Source organism: Zootermopsis nevadensis, unplaced genomic scaffold, assembly GCF_977971745.1.
Source record: "Zootermopsis nevadensis isolate Lab colony 2312 unplaced genomic scaffold, Znev_1.0 Znev_ptg000024l, whole genome shotgun sequence".
Lineage (NCBI taxonomy): Eukaryota > Metazoa > Arthropoda > Insecta > Blattodea > Termopsidae > Zootermopsis > Zootermopsis nevadensis.
Genome location: NW_028259156.1, coordinates 3,859,507 through 3,883,995, shown reverse-complemented (window position 1 = coordinate 3,883,995; position 24,489 = coordinate 3,859,507). Strand labels below are relative to the sequence as shown.

The following is a 24,489-nucleotide window of genomic DNA, read 5'->3' as shown; positions in this document are numbered from 1 at the left end:
CAAGTGATTGTATTACTGAAAACTGGTTTTACTGCAGAAGAAAGCATGACAACCAATATGAAAGTAGGCCACTGTCATGTCATGGAGAATGATCACATGATTACTAGCTGCTGTGTGGTTAGAGGTGGTTATAGGTGATGCACAGTTTGATTGTAACAGTAGAACAGTGTGAGACAGCAGTCAGGCAACATGTTCACAGTTTTGCAACACCAGCAGACAGAACTTTCAGTGCCTAATGAAGGTCAAGTCGATTCTTTTCTGGATTCAGATATCGGGTAATTATTTTGATACAGGTTAATTCTTCTTTGTATCTGACAATATGTATTTTTTCTTCTTTATTTAAACTTGTGATACATTATAATGTACTGTTTTATCTTTTGGAAGTTTATATGGAAATTAAATAGTACTCATATAAGGTAGTTTGATTATAATTGACCTAAAAACAATTCTTCTATGACCTTGGTTTAAAATTAATGTAACAAGAAACCATTTGGTAGACTCTGGTATAGAAGAGAGGGTACAGATAAAATATATTTTTGAAAAGTAGGCTGTATGCATACGAACTGGATCGGAATAAGGGCCAGTGAGTGGTATGTTGGTGCGAATTAACTTTTGTGTTCCGTAACAGTGTGTTAACTTCTTGAACAGCTGCAAATTACTCATAGAAAAACTGATTCATTAATAATCAAATCACTCGAGTAACTGAATTTCCAAAAGATTTTTCCCATTCACTCGAATGATACTGTTTCGTGAACTGATTAAAATTAAATTTTGAAAAAAGTTTTTGTTGCTTGTTGGTTTATTTATTAGGTCAGCAAGTGATATTTATACTGTTTACATGGAAAACCAAGGCTGTTAATAAATAATAATTGTGTGTACCTTTAAATGAAAAATAAACTATGTAACAGAAGATACAATATGTTGAGAATAGCTACGATTTATTGTCGAGCAATTAACTGTGATTATTTTATTGTGGTTTCACAGTGTAGTTGTGGTTTTTGTCCCAAGTGAGTCCACTATTCCTTAGGCTTTGTTTGCTGAATAGCTAATTACCCATTTTGATGTGACTCATTGACTTGAGTGACTGATCACTTCACTTCTTTGCACGACTGAACCGAGATGAATCAGCCAAAATACTTGATTTGCCCTTTTCTTTAGAGTAAATGAGCAAGAAAGTTAACTTGAAAGAAAAGTATTGTTTTCATGACATTTTTCTCTGTTATCTATTTTCTTAATTGAGCAATTTGGACAAATATACTTGAGAACTGTGGCATCTGCTAATTCAATTCAATTCAATTCAATTCAATTCAATTCATTTATAATATAATAGTCACGTAGATAATGTTGTGGACTCTTCTGTTAAAATATGTACCTTATTAATTGCTGCATAAATGGAATGAAATATTTTGCATTCTTATAAAAAAATTAATGAAATATTTATAGAAATTATTTCTATTTCGCTGTGTTGAATATTATTCTGAAATTTCATTTTAGACTCATGTGTAAGTAAGAATTGAATGTCAGAAAGGAATGGAATACATTTCGGGACAGAGTTACTGATATTAGCATGCATGCAGAAACATAGTAGCTAACAGTCCTAATGAACTCAGTGTGAAAGATAAACAAGGGAATCATTCAGTTAATTTACAAATGTTGCAGAGGTGTGAAAGTTATTTAATTTTCGTGCGTTGAAAATCACTGCTGGTGGAAATGATTCATAAAAGTGGATCATTACATTGTTTAGTTGTTTGCTTTATAATGTGTGTTGGGTCTTTCAATACAGATTTAAGCATGTAACAAAAAATAGGCATAAATTTTAGCGTACCGTAATGTTATATATTTGGATCATATTGGTCAATAAAGGGTGTTGCTGTATGTAGGCCTTCATGGTATTTTGTTTAAACTGATTTGATATACCATTCTGTAAAGCTGTAAATGTATGACATGCTGAGTTTAAGGCCTAAGCTGTTGGCTCAAAAATTATTTAACTAAAAGTATCTTACGAGATGTGTTATGTAACGATCCTTTCTTTGATATATTGAGCCTTTGTTAAGAAATATGGCAGAGCAAACGACATACCTTCCAGCAGGTGTGTACCGACATGATTAATTTGTGCTTGCAGATGCTTTGAATGCAGCGTTCTCTACAAATGAGCAAGTTTATAAATGTTCTAGTGAAGGGTACAAACAGTTTCATATCTGAGGAAGTTCACTGAAGAACATTGTGTTTATGATCGGTTGGATGTATTACAGGTTTCATTATTTGTACTCGTCACCTAACATTAGAGTTAATAGATCAAGGACTATGAGACATGTAACATTCAGAAGGAACATTAGAAATGCATACAGAATTTTAGCCAGGAAAACGAGTGTCTAGGTGGAAGGATATTATTCAAATGGAGTGAAAGGAATAGATTTAGCTGGGTCAGTATAGGGCCCCATCTGGGCATTTATGAACATGATAATGAGTCATGGGTTTCATTAAAACCAGGGAATTTTTTGCCCAGTTGAGTAACTGCCAACTTTTCACCATGTAATGAATGAGTGATTTAGTTATTTTCACCTGTTTTTTAAAGATGTTTAAAATAAAAATAATATTGTAAATACAAGTACTGGTTTGTATGTTGCAGATATGAACGTCTGCTTCGCCGTGCCAAAACTGAAGATTTGTCAGAAGTATCTGGCATTGGGTGCCTCTACCAGAGTGGATATGATCGATTTGGAAGACCTGTGATAGTGTTTGTTGGGAAGTGGTTTCCGTTCAGGGAAATTAGTCTTGACAAGGTAACAGTACTGTTTATTAACCACACACTGTTTTTTTTTAAACTGCTTCATCTCATTTACTTGTAATTCACATGCTGATGTGTTGATATGACGGCATGTCAGTGAGAGGATGTTTATTGCTGGTAAATACATGTTTGAGTTAAGATATTTTGTTATGTATTCTTTGCATGAAGTGCATAAGGAGAAGACATTATTTCCTATGTAGGATTTGAGGTTTTCATGAAGGTGAGTCTGAAGATGGCTGTCTTCTGGCTTGTAGCGCCGTGTTGTCAGGTAGAAGTTCATTGACATTTCAGAGGTCCTTGCTGCCTCCATCCACCCTTATGATGGAGGCAGCAATTTAATTTTGGACAATGGATGTGGTTAATGAAATATATATTTTCTTGATATTATTAGTTACTTTTGGGGGGAAGGGATCTGATGTTGATGGAATATACTATGCATGCCTGTTCATTGTATGCTTCTGTATTAAAATTTTACAGGAATCTCATGTTACTTTGCTGACTATTATTCTATTACATATTCTAATTACAGTATTTCCCTTTTCTGATATACAATATGGGAGTAACTTGATATTTAATGGTAGCATGATTTAATGAAAGATGAGAGTTAGCGTCTTGTTTCTAATATTAACCAGCAGTGAATATCAATACGTGATGTACCTAGTGGCTGCACTTTATCAGTGACCTTACCGTTTGTTTTCAGGAATGTCAAATACAGTCATTACTCCAAAGATATTTATTCATTTTTTTTTCAAGGTCTGATTAAAACATATCAGGACTGATACCGTGTCTCTGATAATATAGAAGAAATCTTAAAAGATTTGATGGTGTGGAAACAATCGAGTGGCAGTTGACAATTTCACTGATTTTTTAGAGGTTCTTACAGTACTGGCGTGAAAGACAGAAAAAGTGTTCCATTGGGGTTTGATTCCTGGCAGGAGCGGAGATTTCTCTGTTTACCGCCGTGTCCATACCAAGTCTGGGTTTCACCCAGCCATCTTCTTTTGGGGATAAAGCAGTTGAAGTGGTCAAACTGACCACTCACCTCCATCTAATGTTAAAATTAACAAGGCATGCATTTGTAGTGCAGTACATAATCTGGGGAAATTTTTACAAGTATTTTATGGAATGTTTCCTGGTAGAATATAATTCTGAAGTTATCTTTTTAACTTCAGGTAGTAGAATCCCATACTGTCGGAAATTATACAATACGATGGTTGTATAATTATTAAATTATAATTTATTCCACTATTTTTATGCAAATGGAAGCAGTGAAAATAAAATATGTGAGATGAGGACAGGAAAGAACAAGGTAAGGAAATAAACAGAAATAATGGAAAATGAAGGATACTCCTTACTTCCTGTTCCTGTACCTCAACCTTCCTTTCATGCATGGCCTACTCATTGCCCTGATGATGGTGGCAGCAGGCACCTCAGAAACATTGGTCAGTTTCTGTGAGACTGCATGGCACATCTTCATATTCACTGCCATCTGAACCTGAAATCTCACCAATTTGTGTTTTTTGTCTACAGGCGTTGTTATATTTAATCTACTTGCTGGATCCTTTGGTGAAGAGTGACTATGTAATAACTTACTTCCACACCTTAACAACTAATGCAAATCATCCATCCTTCACATGGCTGCGAGAAGTATATAATATTCTGCCATACAAGTGAGTTAAATATTGTAATTTAATAAAGATAAGAATATTTCGTGAATGTTTTACTACAGGAAGAATGTTGGATGGTTGCAAGTTGTATTGAACTCGGAACTTCTAATTAAGAAACGCGTTATGAACTTCTCTAATAATTTTTTTACGCAAAATAATGCTTTATGTACATATTTATGTTGCTTAAAAGAAGTCATTGTTTCATTTTTGTGTCTGTGTTACGAACCGCAGTAGAAGTATTCACTCGCCTACATTTTCTTTAATAGGAGTGTTCACGAAATTAACCTTTGAGTCATCATGTGGCTTTTGAAGATAAGCTTTGAAACCACTCATAATCAAATCTTAAGTGGTTAAAAGTGGTGATCTTTGTTTATTTAATTAATTTGTCATATAGCTCTTGAAGTACTTAGAATTAAAATATTGGAGGTCATTTATTTGTTCAGACAGTCATTTTGATTCATAAATTGTCCTTTTGCTATCCATATACTGTCAAGGCACCACGATGGATGTATTTTGTTAAAGGTTTTCATCTTGCCTTTGCATTATGATATTCTGTTGTGAGAATTGGCTATATAATTATTATTTTTTTTTCCTTAGTCCCTCCGGGATTTCGTGGGGCATTACGTTAACAGACCATATCTGCTTCTTCAACTGTCTGTCCCATTTCATTATTCACGTGTCTTCGTGCCTCATTACCTGTAAATGACACAGTCATTAAATTCCCACTAACTCCCATCACTTTTTGTGTATCGTGTTGCATCACATCTGGTCAGACCATTTCTTTTTATAGTTTAATAGTTTAAATGCGTCATGTTTTTGTTTTAAAATTTATAGTTTAAGTGCGTCATGTTTGTGTTTTAAAATTCAAATATATAATATAATTCAAGTCTATACACAAACTTTAAATTGTTGATGTTAAAATTTAAAATTAAAATTAATATTGATATTTTGCGCTATTCATCGTTATTACGATGTTACAGTATTGCGCTTTATACTACTACATGTTTCAATGCATAGCATCATCTTCAGGTTTTTTATCTTTAAAAGTACTCTATATTTTTAATGCAAGTTTTCCATTTATTATATTTGTTTTGTAGATTATTATAGTAGGTGTTCCGTTGATCTTCTTATTATTTGCATCTTATGTTTTGTTTTTCATTATTCTGTGAAACAATTTCTTTTTACTGTAATTTTTTGTTGTTACAATATTGAGGCCTGTATGTAGGAATTTTCTCTGTGGTATGCCAAGAAATTATGTTTAATTCTGTATTTCACTTGTGAATTATTGTCCAAATTTTCTGCTATCTTGCCTTCTTGCTTTGACTTTAGGTTTGCTTCCATTGCGGCAAAACTAATTAATTTTGTCTATCTCTTTGCATCCAGTACGTTTTCTTAACTCGTAAAGCTGCTAAATTTAATGATGATGTATTTTTTCACCCTAGTAACGAGACGAACGTTTCCTATTTGCGTATACGTCTGTTTTCAGTTTGTCAACCGCTGCTTCAGACCTTTCAGGTGTTTTCGTCGTATCTTTGATCTAAGTGTTTATTTTAGATAACACATTAAATTATTACTGTGGAAAAGCTCTACTGAATAATTCTACCACTTAAATGAAAAATAGAAGGTTGTGTACATATTTTCATAACATGTGGAATGGAATAATTGTCATTTGTAAGTGCATGGATTGCAGTTGTCGATATGAGAAGTTTCATTAAAACAGAAATCTAAAAAAAATGACACTTTTGAACCATTTTAGGCAATAAGAACATAATAATTAAATAATTACATGATTGCTTTAATAGGCATCCTCACTTCTGTGCAATTAAGCTACATATTTGAATGTGCTGAAAGTGCGGTTATTCAATTCAATTCAATTAATTTATTTACGTGTTTGCCAACAGCAAGAAGCCAATAACAGGCAAACACAGATAATACATACAATAATAATGAAATAATAATGGATAATAGTAAACAAACGGATTAACTAAACTTATACATGTTCAGTATTAAATGTAACTGCCAAGTACAGGCAAACCCAAAATAGAAACAATATTAACACAGAGCAAAAAATGAAGAAATATAAATAAAAACAAATAATCCACCTAGGGAACACTAATATAATTGTAAAACTTTAAAGAATATAAAAAAACAGATAACGAAGCTAGTTCATCTACAAGACAACCTATCTAGATCATTTCCCTTATTGAGAACGTGCCCTCAAGGGAGACAATGTTTATGCGAAATACGTCCAAAGATTTACATACGTCATTTGCAGCGATGACGCACCTGGCTGAAGGACTATGTCTTAGTGCACTGATCACACTAAAATTATAAAATTCTCTTATTTGCCTCGCCGGTATGCTTACATAAAGAATTTATTGAAAAATTTGATGTAGTGTGCCTTTCTGAATGTAACTTTACATTCTTAACCTTCCTCTTTTGTTTGTAAACAAATGAATATCAGAATGTACTTGCATTGATACATTCAACCCTTCTTAGTGCTGATACCCAGTTTATACTTTAATGTGGTAAGACTATACTGGTACTTGAATATTTAAAATAAAAAGTGACTTATGTTTGATCTCTGTTTTAAAGAATTTATGGCAGAAGAGTACAGTTTGATTTTAGAGCAAAGAACAGTTGTATGGATTCTGTGACTTTCCAATCTTGGTTTTATTGTAGGTTTAATGATACCCCATTTATTTTTTTCAGATATAAGAAGAATCTCAAAGCCTTTTATATCATTCATCCTACATTTTGGACAAAGGTATGCATATACATCACATAAAAATCTGAAAATTTATGTTTATTATATGTGCAAATTGTAATAATCACTACCACCACTATTATCGTAATCATGATCCGGTTTTTGATGTGTAATTTTATGGTAATTTAGACAATGTACAAGTTCAAAAGAACAATTTGAAATGTTTAATGTCTCAGATATATGTACACGGACAACATAAAAAAAATTAGAAGGCTGCATGTGGCCTACAAGCTAAGGGTCGAGAACTCTTGATGTGGTGTGAAGAGGTTAAATGATGTTGCTGAAGAATAGTTTGTTTGGTGTGGCATTGTTAGTCCCTTAATAAATTTCCGTGTGAGCCGTGCAAGTTACATCTCAATTTTTCAGATGATGACATGGTGGTTCACTACATTCATGGCACCAGCTATAAAACATAAAGTGCACAGCTTGCCCGGAGTTGAATACCTGTATAGTGTAATGTCTCCTGATCAGCTGGAGATTCCAGCTTACATTACTGAGTACGACATGTCGGTAAGTATTTTTGCGAAGTAACAAGTACCGAACGGATATTGAGGGCATCATGCCGGGACGTATCAGTAAAATGACTTGACATGCAGGGGACTAAATTATTATGCGTATTTTGTTTGACAAATGTGCACTCTTAGTGTTTGTATGCCCAAATGTAACTGTCTCGGTAGGATAAGCAAGCATTACATCCTTCTGGCGTGTATGTTGTTAGATCATTTATATCTCCAACTATGCAATGCCCTCGATATAGATTACAGGCAACTGTCGGTTTACGAACGTTTGCTTTATGAACATTTGCTATAACAAACGTCACAATTTGTTCAAACTTTCTTAAATTCGCCAATAGGTAGAGTTCCTTATAGAATGAAATGCCAAACTTATAGTGAACATAATTGTAAGATTTAAATTTATTACAATAATTATCAGAAAATTATTATATGATAATTATACTGAACTGTTCTTGGTTAATAAAACTAATCTAGCCAGTGAAAAAATGTTGGTTTACATGCCACGCCACGTAGAATGTTTTCTCACATAACGCGTTATAATATAACATATTGTATAGACCAATCGATGTTTATTACATGGTTTTAATGCTTCAAAATGGCTGATAACTTATGCGATACGTATTGTGAAAGCTTAGGAATGCAAGATACACATAACGAACAACGTCTTGGAACGGAACTTGTTTGTAAATCGAGAGTTGCCTGTATGTGGTTTTTAGAGAACAGGAAAACAAGAAATGCTACATTACTTGTTAAATATTTGATGTGCATCAGAAACTGATTGGCACACTTTTCATTACATTCTGTATTGCAGTGTGATTAGTTTATTAACTTGTTTGTGTATATTTATATCAGTAAGTTTCCTCTCACATATTATTTTTGTATCCTTTTGCAATTATAGAATTAATTTTATATTTTTGTAGAAAGATTTTAATTTTTGTAAATATAGAACTGCAGTTTATGTAGATAAAATAATATCTGTTTTTTATATTTGTGAAATACTTGAATTGAATCACGTGGAGGTAAATACATTATTACCACCAATTCACAATTAAATTCATTCTGTAATTGTTAATGCTATTTTTACCTTTGAACTTGACACAGTATTAGACGCGTCAGTAGAAGAACTGGAAGCGTTAACTGTGGATAGTGATGAAGGAAATGTAATTTACTGATAACAGTTTTGAAAACTTGAATTATTGTGCATTTTTTTTTTTTGTGATATGGATATTTGTTGTATTTGGACTTTGTATTTTGAGATCTGTATCTTTAATGTTTATAATATTTTGTTGTTTTCAGATGAATGGCTTGCGCTACTTTCAACCAGAATCTCCTACTTAAGTTGAGTGAGTTCTTGTACCATATGGTTCTAAATGCATTTGTTTGTGTTATGTAACAGTGAATCTGACTGAAGAGACATACAATATATGCGTAAATGTAGGTAGATATGCAAAGATCTATAGTAAAAAGAAAGAATTTGTGTGCAAAAGTAATAATATTGAGAGCTTTATTCACATAGTGACTTAGGGGTAAATGGAGTGCAGCATGGGAAATAATCTTAATACCTGCTTGATGTTAAAAAGATTTTATGCATAACGTCAGTAATGCAACGTCATTAGTTTAACAGATGTTTGACTCAAGCTGAGCTAACAAGTTTGTAAACAAGTAATGTAACAGCAGCTTGTCTGGTATATTCGTAATTTACACTAGTTGTAGAGTATGACAAAATGTTACATTACAAACGAAAAGTTATTTGTTAGCAAAATACTGCCATGACTAGTTTGAAGAAATATTTGAAAGTTATAAATTTACAGTAAGTTCTTGTTGATTTATTGGAGAAGTTATATTACATAGTTTATAATTAAATACTAACTCTTATTAATAGGGGCTGCAAAATGTGATATGCTAAGAGAAATTATTAATATTATGTCCTGATACCTCCTTGGTATAGTTGTAAATGTATATAATCCTGTTATGGTTATTATTTTTTGCATAATCTTCTAAATGTTGAAGATACCTAATCTTAAGTATGATTTCTGCACTACTTAAATATATATTATTATTCTGCAAGTAAATGTTTGAAGAAATTGCATTTAATGTAATTAAGTGCCGTTTCTTTAATGGTCGTTTTCAGACATCTGGACACTGATAGAATTGAAATGTTGTGTAAACTTAAGAGACTTATGAATCACTGGGGCTATTTTGATTCAAGTTGTTGAATTATGATCGTTGCATAGTTTTTCTGTAGTAAGAAAGTTGTTTTTAAAATGTCACTGACCCCGACCTTCAAGATATCTAGGTGTATTAAAAAGAGGTACTAGAATATTATATGCATCAGAATAATCCCTCCTCTGTTTTGTGTGTAAGGAACGTCTTGGAGCAGGAATGAATGTTTCCATGTAATTCACTTTTATATTTGCTTCCGGAACACATGCATAAACCCTAAAACCGCTAATGAACTGGTTGACTTTCTTGTTCAGTGTGCAATTTTTCTGCAGTCCGGTTTCCTTTTTCGTATATTTCAGATTTAGCAACAGTAACATAGCAGTTGACAGAAGTTGGACATCAAAATCCCTGTTTCAGTAGTTAACACATTTTATTACTTTTTAATGGAATCTTATATTTGAGAGAAGAAAATTTGAAATTCATTGCACTGATTTGGCTCTCAAAACTGCTGAAAGTGTAAACATAGACTTTTCATACGTATATTTAATGTTTGATAAAATTTGGAATTTGAATGAAGAAGCAGGATTGTATTTAAATTCATAGAGTTACGTGATGTTTACATTTAAGATACTATTGTCAGAATTAATTTGATAGGATAACCTTAATGAGATAACCTCGTATGTGGCACTATTCGTGTGTTGTACCCTATATGCCCCTTCATAATTCTATGACGGACGTCACGATGCGCGTTACGACGGACGTACTTTGTACGGTCGTGTGGCCCCAGCCTGAATCACTAAATAAATACAGGTATAAATTACAAACATATTCCTTAAGGTGTGTGCTGTTTCCAGAATAGCTTTAGTTTCATGTTGGAATGTTTACCAGGGATGCCATGTAAATACTTATGAAGTTATTATGATGAAGTATGATCTAAAGGTTTCATGGTGGCTAGTAGTAAAATAATCATGGGCTATCAGCCATGTCGGTTGGTTGATAATCACCGATGTTTCAGGGACCATCTGTGGTCCTTGAAACGTCAGTGATTTTGAACCAACTGACATGGCCGATAGCCCAAGATGATTTTATTAATGATTATGATGAAGTTTTAGTTGCATCAGTAATTTTCATCTTTATATTTTATATTTCACATGAACTGTGGCAGTGGATCTTTGTATTTTAATATTTTTCTGCTTCTTTTTTCACTGTATAGTTGAAATGTAGTTTCGTTTCTGTACCTCAAAATGACTACCTGATATGAAACGGAAGATGATATATTGATACGCTACTATGAAATTTAAGTCAGATTTGAAACAGAGGGCTTCTGTTTCTCAGCTTTTTTTCGTTAGGTGTGTGTTTATTAGAAATGTAATACAAATTAGCCTACATTTTTTTCTCTCCACCCTTTCTGAATGTGACATGTTCTGCTTTTATTTATTTTTGACTATTATTTTAATTATGCTATTTTGCTCCAATGAATAACCCAGGAACGCAGCTTCTAAATTTATCAAGGCAGGCCTTTATATACATTGAGTAATATGTATATATATACATACATACGCTAATATTTATATTTATTAAACACATTGGAATTTTCTAATTTTGTGATGTAAAATATTCTCCGAGAGCACAGACACATAATAATGGTGTATAAAATAAAGGTGGGCAAAGTCAGGGTGCTTTTAAAAATAATGTTCTGAAGGAACACTATAATTGAAAAAAGTTCAGAATTTTTTTCTGGCAGAAATCTCAATCAGAAACTAACGTAATTGAGAATGTAAGGATATAATCTGGCCCTCATATAAATGAAAATTCGAAAGCTGTCTCCTCGCATTTGTGTTAGTGCTCTGACGTCCCTGTCTTCCTGTACAAATGCCTTGATGAAGCATTTACTTCTCAGTTATGAATTTACAAGATAGTATGCAAGAAAGCCTCCTTCACTAAACTCATTGACACTTCTGGGTAGCAAACACAGGTATGTGTGTGCCATAATAGAAACATTTCACAACCTTGTTGCGACTATCTGTTGTCTTTCCGTTTTGGATATGGCCGATTTATCGTTTAAGTTCTGTCAGTGTTGTTGACGTGTCTGAAAGAGAAATGTTGTTAGAATGTGCTTTATGCCAATTTTACCTTTTAAACTATGATGTAATCTGTTGTAACCACTAGGAGCACGTAGGAACACCAAATTGGTTATATGTGGTAATTATGCTATAAAATTTGTGTCTTTATGTTGTAATTTTTTACCACAGGTATTATATACATAATATTCTGAACATAATAACAATATTGTTGCATACTGATGAACTGCTATTACAATAATTGTTATGTATAATAAAATAACATACTTCCAGAAGAGGTTGAATAAAAAAGGGTATAATTTTTAATTCTGTCATTTAGGACTTGGCACTCTCTAGGCCGCCGAGTTAGAACTCTTACAAATTACATTGAAGCAGTTTATTTGCCTTAATTTCCTCATTAGCTGAAGGGTTATCAGCTATCATGGGTTGTTCATAAGCGTTCATCATGTTTTCCCCACAAGCTCGAAACTTAATTTTCTGTGTTTGTGAATCTGTTGCGTGTGGCATTACATTACAGTGTTCCTTCTTGTTGTACCTTGGTCCAGTACAGCATAGTTTATATGTACTTATGCTGATTACCATTTTGTATGTACAGAACATAATAAGACTCGTTAACTTTTATTGTCCATGCTGCATAGTGTACACTTGGTCCACTAAATTATTAACCTCAGAGTTGAAAGTGTGACCGACAACTGCATAATATGGGGATTTAATTCCTATGTTCCTGTTTGATAAAGGTTAATGGTAAACAATTACTGAAGTGCAATATTTCAGGTTGTAAACCACGTACAAAAAGTACTGGTCACATGGTTTCAATCATTGTCTCGTACAGTTTGGTGCATAATTCATGCCTTGTGGTAACTGCAGTTTTTAGGCACAGTTACTTTACTTGAGCTATCAGTATGTTGGTACTATCACTTTTAAAAATAGACACGGGCACCAGCTGAATTAAACTTCCCGTACGTCAGCATGTACACTGATGTTTACGGTTTTATCCAAGTACTGTATTATAAAGAAGGAAACACTGTGTTTGTAACGTTATGGTTTCATAATGTGAGTTCCTGATATGTCTGTGGAATTATTTTTTCAGGTTTTGTTTATCATATGTAATAAATACAGAAGTATGTATAATCAGAAGCTGTCACGGCGACTAAGTACAATAAATTATTCTCGGACTACCAGCAAGGAAACACCAACGCTTTGTAGTTGTAGGAAATCCCGTCTGTGCTCTGTGTATCCGACCCTGTTCCGTGTAAGTTAGCAGAGTGACGTGCTCGCTATTTTTAGCTCAGCTTTCCTATTGGATAACGTGTTTGCTACCGGGTTTGAGAAACCCCTGTCTCTTTCGTGGAGAACAGCATAAGCACTGGACATCACATTGACTTCAGCAATACCGTCATGTTAGACAAGACTTGTCTTATGTATAAAGTGAAGCTTTCGCGGTGACTGAAGTTGATGAAAGACTCTCGGGTTACATGCAGCCAATAACAGGGAACTGGTTCAGGTAGACGGAGTACGGATGGGATCTCTTACATCTACAGTACCCTGAGGACGAAGACGGTTCTCGAAACGTTGGTGTTTGCCTCATTAATCACCTTACACGGCTGGTAACCGGAGAAGAATTTATAATACGGACGTATCTTTGCCCAGTTGTAGGTATGTACAAATTGTGTTTGGATTCCTGAATCTTACTGTTTTGACAAACTAAGGCTGTTTATGAGATTGTGTGTGTGAATTTTACTTCAGATTTAAAGCAGTAAAATGAAAATTTACACAATTCATGTTTTTTTATGCACCATTTTGCAGGTGCAGGATTTGAGACTGATGTCACATTTATATTGTTAATATTTTAATATGATTATGAACATGATGAATCTGTATGATGTTATAAGGGGTTATGGCACTAGTTTTGAATTAATTTATATTACAGATTTCTTAATCATCAGTAATTTCAATTAAATTATATTTCGGCCAAGTTCGCCAACACTAATTCTAAAATGGGTTTAACCTTCTCAAGAAGTAAGTTTGATCTCATCTAGTAGGACACCTGCAAACAGCATTTTGGCCCATGTGTGTAGTGGTTTATTTTACAGTTAGTGTGCTGTAACTTAGTGGATACTTCAGATATCAGTATCTACGTTGTTGTGTACAGTAATTTTGTTCTCTAGTCTTTTAGACATGCTACCTCTATTTTCAGAATTGAAACAAGGAGGGTTAGGAACTGATGGGTTAGGCTTCTTATTCACATCCTGAAAGAAAATAAGACTCTCTTCAAGAACAAGACACGGTCTTCTCGATTTGAACGTCCTGTCCTGGAGATACTTAAAAAGGGCTGCTGTTTCATTTTTTGTAATAGCAGCCTGTTTGTCTCATGTCCTTTAAGGACCCTTTCTAACTTCCATTGGACTGGACTTTGCTGTCTCCCATTGCCCTCGCTTCACTTTGATTGGCTAATGCTCCTGGCTTGGTCCTGGGTCTAATACTATGTTACGTGTCAATTCCTAACCTTCCTCACTTCAGCCCTGAAGATGTAGTGAGAATGTTCCTTCAAAAAAATTTTATGACCAGAAGGCTACGTCGCATGGTAACCCATAACATCACTGTATTTACTCACATTGCTCTGAAAACCTTAAAGCCTAGTGGTTGCTTTGTTCTGCAGGTAACTTTGGTGTTATTTTCATGAAAGTACCTCCAGAGGGTTGAATTCCTTCAGGCTGAAGAATAGTTTTACATCTGCACAACTTTAATGTCATTTTCACAGTTCTACAAAGTATAGCGTGTGTATCTCATACATTCATGTTTAGTTGCATGATATAGAAAATGTATTGTCAGTGTCATGGCAGGGGGGAAAAAAACTAATTTTAAACTTAAAATGGCATAACAAGAGTTACAGTTTTTGTATAGAATTGCACACACACAATTTCATGTCACAGGTGAAGGTATTTAATCATTTTGAAACAATGTTATGACCAAAACATGAAATATTAACAAAAGATAAAAAAATGTTAACATTGAGCATTGTCAGAACCCTATTCATTTTTAATAATTTCTACATTTATGTTAATAGTTATTTATGGAGAGATCAGTACTCTTATAATTGTGAACTGTCACATAATACTTCTGTCTCCGTTAGAAGTTTATTTCTAGAGCGTGATTTAATAACCTGAAAAAGACATTTCACTTATTTCTTTTGGACATGTCACTTATATCCTTTCTAAGCATTATGCAGGTATAGATAATTTATAATTTTCAAGTGACTGTGATGCTACACAGATAATAAGTTGGAGAATATATTCATGCATGTTATAAATTGTGAGCTGGTAAGTGCAAGCCATATTTAAATATTCAATTTAATGGGAGAAGTCAGTTTTTATTAACACTTTTAAAAAACAGCATAAGAATATGACTGATACATGGGAAATAGTTATTTGTCTACATTCACCTAGAGACAATCACTTTTGTGAATTGTACATATAATAAAATGTGCAATATTTTGATGTACCACAATTATATAAATTATTAATTTCAATGAACACACATTTGTAAACTGTTGAACTGGGCCTGTTAACAGCCCAAAGTTTTGTTATTCCTAATTCACTGCCTCTCATCCTATCTTACCACAGATATTCCTTAGGTTAATTTCTTCTGCTCAACATAAGTACAGGAGACACAAGATTTTACAGGAATGCATTCCTGAAAACTGTTGAATCTCAAGCAGTTGGATGTTGAATACTATTTTCCCATGTTATAACTAGGAGATGCATTTCAGTGTGTCTGGAAAATGATAATCGGGTCCCCTCTTGTACTATATAAAAATACACGCAGCACTAATAAACAATTTTCATACCTTAACTTTCACCATACAGGAAAAGGGAAATTAAATTTTCATACTGTGGGTCTGAGAGGTGGATTTTAATTCCAGAGTTAACGGTTAGTGGTAAGCAACTTTAATGCGCAGCCATTTGAACCATGTATCAGATGTAGGTATTTCTGCTAGTTGTGATCTGACAAACTTAAAGAATTTATCCAGCTTCAGCAACCTTTTTCTGGTTTAACAATGTTTCTACATTTTCCGGTACCCTTTAGGGTCCCCAACTTTTTATTAGTTGGCTTGATCTATGGACATTCGGTAGGACTCCTTGGACGAGGGATCAGCCCGTCGCAATGCCTCTACCTGTACACAGGACAACGCGGACAATCATCCATGGCTTGAGTGGGATTCGAACCCACGGTCCCAGCGACCAAGGGGCACAAGGCCCATGCCTCAGACCGCGTGGCCACTGCGGACCCCCAGCAACCTTTTTCTAAAAGCATTATTCTGTGTCAACAATCATAACACCATGCTTAGGACTGTATATTGTTATTGCCAAAGTGCATGAATTTGTCATATTTTAGAATTTTCCCCTCCTGTTCCACATAAGTGCTTGTAGTCGAACAAGACATCCCTAGCGATCATGCAGTTTGGGCATGACCCCTCCCTCCACATTTTTGAACATTGTTTAACATTTCTAATTTAATTTCTTAGCTTTGACTCTTTATGTAGTCTTTTTATCAACTTGCATTCTCACTTTTGTATTTGATGCCATATCACAAATTACAAGCAGTGGAATGAATGAAATCACAAATTGAACCAGAAAAATGACACGTGGACTGGAACTGATGTTCATGTGGTTGGGTATGGTGGAAGATGATAAAATTTTTAAGTATTTTCATGGTGGCTCATTTGAATGGGTGGGCTTCATCTGGTCAGAATGAGATGTAAAGATATAACTCGGAGTTTAAAGTCATTTAATATCAGGGGTTTCCTGTAATTTATTTCCTGTTTTCTGATGATTTGTAAGTGGAACTTTGCACCATCAGAATATAAGTTAATATACCATCATGAACTATGCAGACTTGACTTACTTGTTTCTGAATTCTAGTTTTATTTGGTCTATGTTAATATACTCTTGTATTGTTCTTTTCTGTAAAGCCATTGTGAAGATAATTTGCTAGTAAAAATTTAGATACTAGTTGACCAGTGACTATAGACCAGTAGCAATTGGGGATGTAACTAAATTATGAATATATCAGTTTATATGTAACAGTTTAATAAAATTATGTCTGTAGGATTTGAGGTTTCCACAGCAGTGGGTAAGAAGATTGCTGTCTTCTGGGTTGTTACGCCGTGTACTATGGTAGATGTCCACCTAACATTTTGTTGCTCTATTGGCTCATTCATCGCCATGATGACAGAGGCGATATGACCTCTGAAACGTTGGTAAACATCTACCATACTACACGGCGTAACAACCCAGAAGACAGCAATCTTCAAAATTATGTCTATTAAGAAAATCAAGAATCATATAATCCTTATTATCTGACTGCATTAAACTTCACAGAAGTTCCAGTATTTATCAAACGCTCGCTGAAAATATTAAAAATCAATTGTAGTATTTTGTGATACGCACTTTAACAGAACCACAGAATATATGTACCAAGAGACATTGTGGCTGAACATGAACGTTCTGGTTTTATAACTTTGTACTATGTACGACTTTTCATTGATATGAAGAAACAGCAGGCTTGTTGAATTCTCAGTACTCAGTCAGGTACCTTTGGTGCGGTGGGGTGGGGGAATCAGTTCTTAGTGTGTCTGATTTAGATGGTTGGTATGACTTATCAATTAACTGGCCTCCCACATTCACAACTGACGGTGCTTTTCCCACTGATTCAATAACAGACTTCTTCCTTAAAAAATTATACACCATTTCATTCTTTAAATAGCAATTTTACAAAACTACCGTCAGACAAGACAAACCAGGAAACGAATATCCACATTTTAAACACTATAAATACCCCAGATTTCGGAAAAGGGTTTTAATATTTTTAGAAGACTGCTATTAATATGGATTAAAGTGTAATATTGACCAAGTATTATTAGAATGATCAAATAAAGGAGGTTATGTTGGGCAAGACATGTAGCACACATGGGTAGGCCAAGAAATACACATTTTCTGTTAGAAAACCTGAAGAGAATAGACCTATTGGAAGATGTATAGATTGGGGGATAATATTAAAATCTTAGGGAAGTAGTGTGGATTGAATTCGGCAGTGGTGGGCTCCTGTGAACTTGGTAATGAACTGTCAGGTTCCATAAAAGGCTGGAAATTTCTTGATTGCTTGACTATCAGCTTCTTGTATGCACTTGTAAACCCCCATGTAGCCACACAAAGGAGCTTTCTCCGGTGCAGTAGTTCGGATCGCTGTGTTTTAACGGATTTTGTGGTTGTTAGCTTCACATCTGTTTTTCCTAGCTAAAAGCTTTTGACTGTAATAATGGCCAGTCTTCAGATGCGTGCCAAAAACTGTAATTGTAGGAATCGGTTAGGCAGGGTAAGGATGGAATGAGATTTCAGGTTTTCACGGCAGTAAGTCAGAAGTTGGCTGCCTTCTGGGATGTTTCACCGTATAACCTGGTAGAAGTTTACTGACATTTGAGAGGTTCTTGCTGCCTCCGTCATCAGGGAAATTGCTCATCGTCCTGATGATGGAGGCAGTAAGCATCTCTGAAATGTTGGTAAACCTCTATCAGGTACGTGGCTTAACAACCCAGAAGACAGCAATGTTTAAGGACGGATTGTTAACAATGAAATGTGTTATGTTGAAAATTTCTAATATTTTATTCTAATAGCTTGTGCACAGTACTGAATTAGTAAGTGTTGTTAATAGTGTGTTGAAATGTAATTTCAATGTCGCAGTGGTGTGATTATGACCATTTTGACACATTTAGTTATTTCATATAATAATGATCATGAAATTAATTTATTGGCACATGTAAATAAGGTGGGGGGGGGTCGGGGGTAAATGTAGTGATATAATACCAAACAAAATGTTGAATTGTAACTTTCCACTAAAATTCTATGTGCCTGTTTGATAAATATGACATATAATTTCAGTAAAATTCAATTATAACTTTGTACACATTTTTAAATGTTACACATGTGCCTTGTGTCTTTTTGTTTAAGGAAACGCATTTGTGTTTCGTATGATAAAGTTGTTAACTCTGTAGTGACGAACATACAGCTAACTTGCAGTGTCATTGCTTGTTAGAAACACTGTAATTTTTTTTATTTCATTGTGCACCCAATTGGACCCAGTTCAACATAAAATTATGTGTAACAAGTTTTCTGGATATTACTGTTGTATAAGTGTAGTAACTATTTAAAAGTTTTGTGTTGTGCGGTAACAATGTTTTATGAACTGTTTTTTGTGTGTAGACACAGCACGGCTCTTGTTAATGTTTTCTGTTTATATATATTGTTATAAACTGTATAATTTAATTTTGTATGTGTGATCCAACTAAATGAATCAGATATTACTAACAAATTCTGATCCAGTTTCATTTCAGGTTATTATAAAATGTTTAAAAATTGAACTCATTTGTGACCCTCAGTACTATTGTTGACATGTAAGTTTTGTACACTATTTCAGTGTTTCATGTGCAGCAAAATGTGTGAGATTATCTTGTCTTGTGTCAAAACTTTCAGAATTTAAAAATGTTGCAGCTGTTGAGCATATGTGGTAATGTTACAACTCAATTTGAATAAACCAAGTACATTAGTTTTTGTAGTTACACACTTTATGATCTGGCTGTTAGGGAAATTTAGTACATTCTAACTCCTTAACTGGGCATTATTTCTACTGAAGTTTTGATTTAACTACAGTGTCATTGAAAAAGAACTCAATGTTTTTAAAATTTAATGTCATGGGGATGATAGTGAAATGTTTTAAACTTGACTTTTGTGTTCATGCTTGTACATCATCACATTACATGATTATCTCGGCCAGTATCATGGCACTAATCAAAATTTTTGAACTCTTAGAAAAGAGAAGAAAACATTAAATTTAGTAAATGTAGAGAGACTGCCATTTTCATATACTTTCTGCCTGTGAGCATCATTTGTAAACACCATATATAAAAAGTCAATAAATTTAGATCTAGTTAATAGCAATTTATGTCTGAAGTGAGTGATTGTTGATGAAGTGGTCATGATTTTATGTTGTGTCTACAATTACAAGTATTCTTGGTGTAGAAACTATTTTTTACATATTCCTAAATGAATAAAATGTAATGGCATGGGATCTAGACTGTTTGTGGGCCGTGTTAGTGGTCCAGTCAATTCGTTAGGGAACCTAGCATTCTGATGGTGGTGCACCTGCAGACAATTTTGAGGTTAGGTTTCTCCTTCCAGTTATAATTTAACTTTCAGTGACGTGAGTTTCTGCGAAAATTGAAGTTGTTTAGTTATTGACCATATCATAAACAAGATTCGTGAGTATATGCCTCAGATTTATGATATATTAAATCTTAAAATAATGAGTTCCTTTTTTATTTATACTGTATTATTGGTATGTTACAGTCACTTATCTGCAGATATAAATTACATCTTGTCACAGACTAAGTTCATTGTGCAGTATTTATTGAATGTTTGGTGATATATGTTGGTGATGTTTCTTCATAGGAAACGTTTTGGTGGAAAAGTAATTTTATCCTTCACTTTTTGTCAACTTGTGATTTTATGCCTGGAACTGCTCTTTGTCAAAGATGCATCAATAGAACTTCATGTTATCAGTGTCTCTATTATAAAAGAATATGTTGAAGACCTGGTCAGAGGAACGTTTGTTCATAAATATTTCCAGCTTGAAAAATTTACTCAAAATTTGCTGTAACAATAACCGAGTTACAAATTTTGGTGGTAGTGTCAGTATCTGTTTTCTTGTTATAAGCATTGAATTAGGGTGTATTTAAGCCTTGCATTATATGGCAGTTTGATAATACAGTAGCTTCCGGTTAATTGGGTCATTGGTTAATCGGGGAAGCCGTTTATTTGAGACATATCTTAAAGAATTAAACCTTCTTAAATCTTTACATGGAACCTCGCTTAATTGGGCCAAAGTGTTCTAGTCCCGATGTGTCCCAATTAACCGGAATCCACTATATACACTAAAAAGTTTCCAAACCACTAAGTGTTTAGCGGTATATGGTTATGATATCACATTTCGCCAAATACGTTTAAGTGTCTGAATATGTCCACTTCTTTAAAATTGTAGTTTAATCAACTGGAGTAACTTATTCCAGTTGAGGAGTTGGTATGAGCTTTGTAACAGCAAAGAAAGAAGGTTGAGGTGGGAAACACTGATGTAAGTTATTAGGTTCTGGGTTCTCATGGTGGCAAGCGTGAAGATAATGCACCGTGTAGTCTTGTAGAAGATGATGGACGTTTCAGAGCTACTTATTGCCTCGTCATAGGGATGATCGAGTAGCAGGCACCCCTGAAACATTGATCGACTTCAAAGAGACTACTTAGTGCAATATCCCGGAAGTAGTAATAGTAGTAGTAGAAATATTAGTTGGTTTATTGATGCATCAGCTACTTTGGCTACTTGCACCTAATATCCCAGAAGGCTGCCATGTTCAACACTGACGTAATTTCCACATAAGTCTTATTATTATCTATGTGTGTAATATGTGACATACCCTGTTTGTGGTCCACCATAATTTAAAAATAGTAAGCTTTTCTGTTGCATTGAATTCAGATTAAACAATGTGGCAGCACAAACACCATAAACCATTTGACACCAGGACACCCGTCCGCTATGTTACCTGAATGCTTGAACATGGAACTGAATATAAAATACACAATTTTATTATAATTTCTGTTGTGGTACACAAATTACATGTGAATATTTCGTAAGAAGGGAGGCATAAAATATGTAAAATCCATTGAAATTGTCTTAAATGTAATTTTCCTTCAACCATTATAATAATCCTGCTATTTAAATTTCATTAATATATTTTATGTAATTATTATTATTATTTATGGCTATATGAACTAGAAGAATAACTCATAACTTATGTTTTGAGAAATGTGTTCTGTTTCAGAAAAATATTTAGCTTAATGAATTGTTGAAAAAATCTGTCATAACTCATAGTTAGTCAAGAAAGCCCCTGACCTTTATTGAACTTGGAGGTTCAATACTGTGTTTACAAGAGCCTACCACCAGTCCCTGTTCTGGGCCAGATGAATCTAAACCACGCCTTCTTACCCTTCTTCTGTAAGATTGATTTTAATAGTATTGTCCCATCAGCGTCTAGGTCTTCTGAATGGTCTCTTCCCCTCAGGCTTTCCACAAAAGCTTTGTACACATTCCTCTTCTCCCTTACATGCACTACATGCCCCGCCTGTCTCACTATGACGCAGATCTTTGCTTGAAAAGTTCATAGTTGCTAAGCTGTCAGGAATTTCCTGAGATTTTATGGAAGTCAAAGATTCGTTGTTATGTTCACAAGCATGGGTAGATAGGGGCTTCAAGGTGATGTTGAGTTTCGTGATTTTGAACCATTATATCCATATCCTGTCCATGTTATCCCACATGAACAACAGTTTGAATCCTGGATTGAAACATGAGCTACCAGGCGAGATTTCACGTTCTCACTCTTCTTGGATGTTGTGTAGTGTAGTCTGGCAGAAGTACTCACTGCCCTGATGATGGAGGCAGCAAGGACCCCTGAAACATCAGTAAACTTCTATCAGACTGCATAGCGCAACAACCCGGAAGACAGCCATCTTCAAGCTCTCGGACTGCCTAATAATATCAGATGTAGCTTATTTTATTTTATTACCGTGATCTTTTTTGTCTGACTCCAAATAAGTCTGTGATACAACCCTAGAGAGTCTCTACTAAAAGAATGACCAAGCTAGTGTCAAAGATATCATTGAAGTCTAATTTTCAGTTTTTGAAACTTATACATGATCTAATTTGAACTGTTAGAGTTGAAATTATAAATTAAAAATGGTTACATTTACAGTTTTTCTATAATGAATGAAGTACATAAAAATAAAATATTACGAATAAAATGTATTAATTAGACGAGTGAAAATGTAATGTAATGCCTTATGTTATGCTTATGAATGATGCCTACGAGAAACAAGAGATCTACCAAAACATATGTCATGGGTTTTCATGATTTCAATTAATCTAAAAAATTGTCTTTTTTCAATTTATCTTCAGCAGTTCTTTAGTAAATTCTTTGGTGTAAAATATCTCAAATGTGTTCATAACCTCACTCACCCATTTTGCTGCTCACATGATGACAAATATTTTTAGTAGCAACAATGTAATAGTAATTATTTATCTAAACACTCAAACTGTCTGATGTTTCTTCTCTACCCTCTAATTCTTTGTTTTCCCAAGTGTAGTACTGAATGTGGTCATCGGCTTATTCGGTGTCATAATTTATCGAAGGTTCTTGAGGAATGCAGATCACTGATATCAGCCACTAAAGAACCTTTTATACAAATAAATTTGAGATTCATTTATACACTAAGACTTCAGTATTTTGAATAAAGTAAAGGGCGCATCATTTCACACTTTCATATTGTTTTAGGCGCAACAGAGGGTTAAAGTTTAGAGTTGCCACGTTAATCATGCTACCACAAATTTAATTTTTCTACCACAGAAAAATTGAAGAAAAAACATGTCTTTCAGAAGACATATTTGTTTGATTGATGAGTATTGTGTTTTAAAAAGTAGGTACCATTAAAATTTGTGTTTTTTATAATTTGAAAATTTTAATTTGTAGATTTGCAAAACAGGATAATGTATTCATGCTTTGTGTGACATTCCATTGCAGAAAAGGGTAAAGAATTCAGTTTGATTTTTGTAGTTAATTGCTGTTGGTGGATTTTACTTCGGTTTAGATACATTTTGTTGCGACTAGTTTTACATGAGTTCTGATTTTGTCAGAGCAACTCATGGGCTGGCTGAAACTGAAGGAAGAATCAGTTATCCAAAATTTGTCTCAAAAGTGCCATGATGTGGGTTTAGAATTGTAAATATCAGTAACTGGAAAGTGGGTCATGTTATGGGACCATCAGTTTTATAAAGAAGTCAAAATTACTTTGACTTTGCTATAATTTTCAGTTTTTGCAAATACATTATATTTCCTTTACACTATTAAAGTTTACATTACAGATTTAAAAATCTAAATAACATTTTATTTGTACACCTTTTCTTTAATATGGATAAACATATAACATATCAACACCAATATGTGAAGAATATTTAAAAATTATTCTTTTTGTGATTTAACCTTGGCCAGCCATGTGTTGGAGTAACTTAAATTTGCCCCTACAGCACATGATTTCCTGAAGAAAAATTAATCTCAGGCCAAAGTACATTAAAATAAATTTCCTAGAATAGTTACAGATGGTTGTATTCTGGGTTGTTGCATCATCTCTAGCGCTGGAGAGAGGAGTTTTAGGAAATGGATGGATTGTCCCTTCAGAACCATAGGATAGGGAAGGTGGAGTCAGTAGGTTCCTCCAAAAATTGCATTCTTAATTTGGTGAACTTAAGAAATCATCAAACACCAGTTTTCTGAGTAATGCCAGGAATTTGTTCTAAAAAACTTGCACCTAATGCACTTCAATTTAATGTGCCCAATGAAAACGAGGTGAGTAGA

At 34.0% G+C, this 24,489-nt stretch overlaps 1 protein-coding gene across 3 annotated transcripts in view; it reads left to right on the top strand.

Moving 5' to 3' along the window:
• The window catches only part of Gdap2 (ganglioside induced differentiation associated protein 2), a 101,596-nt gene extending 79,849 nt beyond the window's left edge, over nt 1-21,747 (top strand). For all 3 annotated transcript variants that reach the window (XM_022071927.2, XM_022071929.2, XM_087354834.1), the window contains 5 exons: nt 2,630-2,783; nt 4,319-4,458; nt 7,168-7,222; nt 7,589-7,732; nt 9,034-21,747. In XM_022071927.2, the coding sequence (XP_021927619.2) occupies nt 2,630-2,783; nt 4,319-4,458; nt 7,168-7,222; nt 7,589-7,732; nt 9,034-9,075 (535 nt within the window). In that variant the 3' untranslated portion in view covers nt 9,076-21,747. The remainder of the gene's footprint in view (nt 1-2,629; nt 2,784-4,318; nt 4,459-7,167; nt 7,223-7,588; nt 7,733-9,033) is intronic.
• The last annotated feature ends 2,742 nt before the right edge of the window (nt 21,748-24,489 follow it).